The 7057-nt window shown below is 56.9% G+C and overlaps 1 protein-coding gene across 1 annotated transcript in view; it reads left to right on the top strand.

Annotated features, from left to right (window-relative positions):
* Positions 1–7057, top strand: part of CIITA (class II major histocompatibility complex transactivator) — a 60644-nt gene that overhangs the window by 36491 nt on the left and 17096 nt on the right. Inside the window, exons 7-11 of the mRNA XM_027771061.1 lie at positions 864–1013; positions 1406–1540; positions 2720–2884; positions 3375–3443; positions 5705–7057. The exon at positions 5705–7057 is cut by the window's right edge and continues 27 nt beyond it. Coding sequence (XP_027626862.1) covers positions 864–1013; positions 1406–1540; positions 2720–2884; positions 3375–3443; positions 5705–7057 — 1872 coding nt within the window. The remainder of the gene's footprint in view (positions 1–863; positions 1014–1405; positions 1541–2719; positions 2885–3374; positions 3444–5704) is intronic.

Genomic DNA, 7057 nt, shown 5'->3' on the forward strand with positions numbered 1-7057 from the left:
CTCCCCCTAACCTCCCCCCCCCAGATGCTTCCTCCCCTCCCTTCCCCTCCCCTCCCTCCTCCTCCCCTCCCCTTCCCTCCTCCCTCTTCCCCTTCCACTCAGTTAAAGCCAAGGTGGGAAGCTGCCCTGTGTGCAGAGTCTACTGAGAAAAGCGAGACCCACTCTGACAGAGGAAGCCCAGTCCCTGCCTTCAGAGAGTTCCAGTCTGATGGCAGAGATGGTCCCTGCCTATCATGACCCCAGGATGGTGAAGAAGTGGTCCCTGTCCTCATGGGGGCACCTAATCTAATGGATCCCCCAAGAGAGGAGACCCTTCTCTCCAGGGCCCCCAATCTGATGGCAGAGACAGTTCTGCCTGTGAGGGCCCCAGAGTGATAAGGTGGTCATTGTTCTCCGGGAGCTCCCAATCCAATGAGGCAGGCAAATCCCTCCCATCGTGGACCTTACTCACCCCAAGTCTGATGGGGGGAGGGGCAAGGGTGCTCCTGCTCTTCTTTGGGCAGATTCTGAGGGCTGGGAGCCTCTTAGGGTCCCCCAAGGGCTCGGAGGCTGGTCGTGGAAGGTGGCAGGGCCGCAGCCAGCAGCCCACTCGCAGGTTCTGTTCTGCCCCAGATGTCTGTGCAGGGCCTCTGAGGTCCTGCCTGGAAGCTCTCAGGGTCCAGTCACAGGGGCTGGGGGCTGCCTGGCACAGAGCGGGTGCTGATCAACCCGGCTGCTGCCAGGGCTGAGGAGAGGACGGGCATTTTCTTGAACCGCCAGGAGAGAGATCTCTGCTATTCTCAGAGCCCTGTGCACCCCGGGAATGCTCCTCTGTGTCCCACCCAGATTGCACTCAGCCTCTAACATGGCCCCCTCCCTCACAGCCGAGTCCTCTCCTGTGCCTGTGGTGACTGGCAGTTTCCTGGTGGGGCCGGCGAGTCTCTCCCCTGGCCTGCCCTGCCCGCCACCTACTCTGTTCAGCCAGGAGCCAGCGTCCAGCCAGACCTGCCTGGAGCACGCTGTCCAGAGGCCTGGTATGTTGGGGGCTTGGAGGGGGGCTTTCCCCTTCCAGAGGTTAGCTGAGGAGTTGGCATTGCCAGAGACTACCAGGAGCAGGGACAGCCCCCACCCCGCCATCACTCGGTCCCAGCCAGTTTCATCCTCAGGGTTCCCTAAAAGGAACATGTCTGGCAAGAAATCTCCCCCAGGAAGGAAAGTCACGGGCCAGCTCTATTCAGTCACCAGCTCTCCATGGGGCACCTGCCCGCCTCTCTGCTGGGGGGAGAGGGGGGCGCCACCCTGGACCAGCAGGGCATGGGGCTGCTCTCGGGAAACTACAGACTTCTCAATCAAATAAGCACAAAATAGTTACAAAGCCAGCTGCCACGGAACACGGAACACCCCTGACAGCCTTTGTCTCCCGCAGTGCCCCCCTCCAGCTCCTCGCTGAGCTGCCTCAACCTCCCCGCCGGGCCCATCCAGTTCATCCCCACCCTGCCCCAGGGGTTCTGGCAAATCTCAGGACCTGGGACAGGAGTCTCCAGTATACTCATCTACCCTGGTGAGTGTGTGAGGCCCCTGGCCCCCTCCCCGCCCGCCTGGCTACTCTGACCCCAGCATCCGGTGTCCCCCCGCACTCCTCTTTCCAGTGCACTTTTCTCTGTTACCATTTCCCAGAAGCCAAAGCAGAGGAGCAGTGCCCTCTGAGATGGTCTGGGTGAGTGAGCAATTATGGCTCATGTGGCCTTGCGTGAGTCACTTTCCCCCATGACCCTTCTTTAAGAAAGTGAAACAAGGTGCCAGCAGGTGGCGTGGTAGTTAAGGCACTGGACTCCTACAGGGCCGCCCCTGGATCAGTCCTGGACCTGGTGGCTTGAAAATCACACTGTGTGTGTGTGTGGAAAAGAATGGAGGAGAAGGGATTGTGGTGTGGCTATCCCCCTTGAAGGTGTTTCTCACTTTCCCTTTCTCTGTCTCTGACTCTCTTTGCAAGTACCCTAAGCCAAATCTAAAAAAAAAAAAAGGAAGGAAGAAAGAGAAAGGAAGGAAGGAAGGAAGGAGGAAAGAAAGAAAGAGAAAGAGGAAGAAAGAAAACACTGTTTTATCTTAAAATTGCAATATCAATACATGCTCATTAACAATCCACGCAATAAGATATGCTCGTAAGAGTTCACTTCTAAGAGTGTCTCCTTCACTCTTTGATATGCCGTCGTGAGCAGTTTGGTGTGCATCCTTGCATAGCTCTCTCTGATTTCACTTGTTTTAAGTAAAATGGTCCCTGCTGACTGCCATGCTGAGGGAAGGAAATGTCCTGGGGAAAGCACATCTGGGCTCTCATGGAGGAGACCAGGAGGACACTTCCACTCAAGCTGAGTGCATCACGTGACGGTTCTGTGTCAGTTTCTCCCTTGCCCCAGAAGCCAGGGAGTGGCTTCTGACATCCTGGAGGCTGAGCACTGATCACGCAGTGGGAAGAGTGTGGTAGGAGCACGGCTGTAGCTCCCTATAGGCCAATCATAGCCTTTTCACGGATGGGAAAACCGAGGCTCTTGAGCTAGATGTAACTCCACAGCCCTTTTCTCAGCTCCATCCTGAAATGCCTTCCTCTGGAATTCCTTCTCTCCTTTCCAGACCTTCCAAGCTCCACAGCCTGATTTGGGATGGGGACAAGGGGAGGACCCAAGTGGGGTCCTGGATGGGTACCTGTTTGTTCTTACACCCCTCTCCACCCCCAATGTAGGCCAGATGGCCCAGGCCAGCCAAGCGCCCCCTTCCAGCAGCCCCACTGTGCCCGGCCTTCCCAAGTCCCCAGACCGGCCTGGCTCCACTAGCCCCTTCGCTCCATCTGCAACTGACCTGCCCAGCATGCCGGAACCAGCCCTGACCTCCCGGGCAAAGGTGACAGGTAAGGACGCTTGGGGCCTGTGACAGTTACTGGAAGCAGGATCAAAGACCTGGGGTGAAGAGCTTCCTCAACAAGGTCCATGAACAGCTGGCTGCAGGGACAGGCAGGTCATGTTCATGGTGACCCAGGGCAGGGAGGGTCTCCAGGGAGTGGAGAGACTAACTGGAGAATTCACCCAAGGGCTCCCAGTCTCAGCTTGCTGCTCAGTGGAAAAGCAGCCTGTGGTGGCCAGATCTTCAGAAACTGAAAATCCCAATTTTTATGTAGATATTGTGATTTTTTAAAAGACGAAAAGTTTAAAAATATAGCCAGCCAAATCTTTGAACAGGAGGCAGCCTTGGGCCACCACCTGGTAACCCCTAACTGTGGTGACTCAGGCCAGCCCTGTGAGCTCTGCCCTTGGAGAGTTCAGAGGACCAAAGAGCCCAGGAGGAAAGAAGTCCCTGGGTGCCCCTTATCCTGACTCTGACACCAGCTTCTTCATCTGCAGAGGATGAAGTGTCTCCCACTAAATGCCCAGAGGTTCAAGAGGTCTCCGGCAAGCTTCCAAAATGGCCTGGTAAGTGGTGGGAGGGACCCCCTGTCCTGCCAGTGAAAGCCCAAATCTGCTTTCACGTCACTCATTCACTCAACACTTACCAGCCCCTTATCGGTTGGCTCACCGACTCATTCATTCATGTGCTTACTCCTTGGACGGTGTCATCACTTCAGCATTCATTCCACATGCGCTCAGGTAGCATCCACGGAGGGCCTGCCCCTCGCTAAGCCTGTAGTAGGTTTCAACATTGCATTTGCAAGGCTGAGAGAATGAATGAGGGGAGAGTGGGTGACTGAGCTCGTGGGCAAAGGAGGAAGCCGATGAGGTAGGAGTGAAGACGGTGGGAATTACAGAGTGAGTAGGAGAAGAGCTAAATGACCAGTGCTACTTCCAGGAGCTGATGTAAGCACAATAGAGGTGTTAAACTGTTCAAATCTCGGGGGCTGGCAGACAGTGTAATGGTTACGTAGCTGGACTCCCACCTGGTCAGCCGTGGTTTGAGTCTTGAACCCAGCGGCTTCAAACGTAAGCTGGGCACATGTGCATGTGTGCTCCACATCCAGAGAAGGGGCTATGGCATGGCCACATACACACACACACACACACACACCCGGGGATGATTTCTTGTTTTCTTTCTGTTTCTCCGGCTAGCACATGTGCCCTATAGGAAAAACAAAACAAACCAAAACAAAAAACCTCTCTTAAAATAAAAATTTTAAAAAGATTGTTCAAATCTCGAATGACCCTAATTTAATATTATCCCCATTTTACAGCTGAGGGTACTGAGGCACAGCGGGGTATATGATGTACTCGGGATTACACCAATAGGATTTGAATCCAGACCCTTGGCTCTACTGTCCTAACTCTTTTTTTTAAAAGCTTTTACTTGTTTATTTCTCCCATGAGTAAAAGAGAGCGAGAGAGAGAGAGAGAATCCCTCACAGGGTCACTATGCTGCGATTCAGCCCTAACCCAGCGAGCACACTGAGCACACGCTTGGCATTCACAGGGAGGCTGTGGGATGTGAACCCAAGACTTTCCTGGGTCCAGCTCCTGTGTCATCATCTGACCTCACCACTGTTTAACTTTTTTTTTGCCATAGGGCATATGTGTGCATTTGTCAGAGAAACACAGAGAGAGGGAAGTGAAAAATCACTCCCTGAGGGGATGGCCATGCTGCAATCCCTTCTCCTCCATCCTCCTCTCAGGATTTTAGGCACACACACACACACACACACACACACACAGAGACCTAGCGTGATTTTCAAACTGTGACTGCCCATGTGGGAGTCCAGTACCTTAACCACCATGCCACCTGCTGGCCCCTATTAACTCTTTTATTAAAAAAATTTATATATTGGGCCAGCAGGTGGCATGGTGGTTGAGGTGCTGGAATTCCCACATGGCCGGCCATGGTTTGAGTCCCGGACCTGGTGGCTTGCTTTCTCACTCTCCCTCTCTCTCCCTGTCTTTCTCTGGCAAAACTCATGTCCAATCTTCTATGAGCAGAAGACACAGAGAGAAGTCCCCAGCAGGGTCTCGATGCCGTGGCCCAGCCCTCCTCAGGGCTCCCTGGCCGTGGGCACCTGTGTGCCTACCGTAGTTAGGGAGATCTCTGTTCTCACTTGAACTAGGAGCTCCCAGGTGAGACTGCTTCACAGAGCACTGCGGTTCACCACTGTGCTGGCCTCTGGCCCAGCTCACCTTTTTTTTTCTTTTTAAAGATTTTTGCCATAGGGCATGTGAGCTCCAGAGAGACAGTGAGAGGGAAAGTCAGAAAACACCCCTTGGGGGAATGACCATGCCCTGGTCCCTTCTCCATTCTCCTGCTGGGATTTTGAGCACATATGTGCACACACACAGTATGATTTTCAAGCCGCCAGGTCGGGGACTCGAACCACAGTCAGCCATGTGGGAGTCCAGCACCTTAACCACCATGCTGCCCTCCCCTATCTCAGCTCCTAGCACCTCTGTCTCCTAGCCTCCTGACAGTGAGTAAATGAGTGACCAAAGGGATGGAGGTTAGTGAAGAAACGAAGGAATTAGAAAGGCATGAAAGGATGGATAGACGCGCAAGGTGAGTGAACAGAAGGGGGAGGGGGTGAAGGAGCATGCACCTAGGTAACTGCGTGAGGGAGTCAGCGAAGACCACAGTGAATGGAACAGGAAGCTGGTGACAGTGGCAGGGCTGCTTCTGGAGCGGCCAGGCCTAAAAAGTGTGGGGGGCGCCCGGCCCTGCCACTCAGAGCTGCCTGACCTGACCCACTCCTCGGCCTGTACAGAGACAGTGGAGCAGTTCCGCCGCTCACTGCAGGACAAGTACCTGGCGGAGCCTGCAGGCCTGGAGGGCGTCCTGGTGGAGATGGAGCTGGTGCGGGCACGGCTGGAGCGGAGCAGCAACAAGAGCCAGGAGAGGGAGCTGGTCACTCTGGACTGGGCGGAGCGGCAGCCGGTCCCTGAGGGTCTGGCCGAGGTGCTCCTGGCAGACAGCCAGCACCGGCGGCAGCGAGAGACGCAAGTGATTGCTGTGCTGGGCAGAGCCGGGCAGGAGAAGAGCTGCTGGGCCCGGGCGGTGAGCCGGGCCTGGGCCAGGGGCCAGCTGCCGCAGTACGACTTCGTCTTCCACATCCCCTGCCGCTGTGTGGACCGGCCGGGGGACACCTACCGCCTGCAGGATCTGCTCTTCTCCCTGGGCCCGCAGCCACTGGTGGCAGATGACGAGGTCTTCGGCCACATCTCGAGGAGGCCTGACCGGGTTCTGCTCATCCTCGATGCCTTTGAAGAGCTCGAAGCCCAGGACGGCTTCCTGCACAGCACGTGCAAGCCCGGGGCCACCGAGCCACGCTCCGTCCGGGCGCTGCTGGCTGGGCTGTTCCAGCGGAAGCTGCTGCGAGGCTGCACCCTGCTGCTCACCGCGAGGCCCCGGGGCCGCCTGGCTCAGAGCCTGAGCAAGGCGGATGCCCTGTTCGAGATGGCGGGCTTCTCAGCCCCGCAGGCCCAGTCCTATGTGCGCCGCTACTTCGAGTGCTCAGAAGCTGCGGAGCACACAGAGAGAGCCCAGGCACTCTTCCGGGACCAGCCCTTTCTGCTCAGCCATGGCCACAGCCCGACAGTGTGCCAAGCCGTATGCCAGCTCTCTGAGGCCCTGCTGAGGCTGGGTGATGAGGCCCAGCTGCCCTCTACGCTCACGGGACTCTACGTTGGCCTGCTGGGCCCAGCAGCCCGTGATGGTCCCCCGGGGGCCCTGGTGGGCCTGGCCAAGTTGGCCTGGGAGTTGGGCCGCAGGCATCAAGGGACCTTGCGGAAGGGCCAGTTCCCATCCGAGGAGGTGAGGACCTGGGCCGTGGCCCAAGGCTTGGTGCAGCCCGCCCTGGGGGCCGTGGAGGAGACGGAGCTGGCCTTCTGCAGCTTCCTGCTGCAGTGCTTCCTGGGGGCCGTGTGGCTGGCTCTGAGCAGTGAAATCAAGGACAAGGAGCTGCTGCAGTATTTGGCCTTGACCCCTCGGAAGAAGAGGCCCTATGACAACTGGCTGGAGGGCCTGCCCCGCTTTCTGGCCGGGCTGATCTTCCAGCCTCGCGCCCGCTGCCTGGGAGCCCTGGTTGGGTCCGTGGCAGCCACTGTGGTGGACAGGGAGC

The sequence above is a fragment of the Tupaia chinensis genome, unplaced genomic scaffold, assembly GCF_000334495.1.
Source record: "Tupaia chinensis unplaced genomic scaffold, TupChi_1.0 Scaffold000182_1, whole genome shotgun sequence".
NCBI lineage: Eukaryota > Metazoa > Chordata > Mammalia > Scandentia > Tupaiidae > Tupaia > Tupaia belangeri.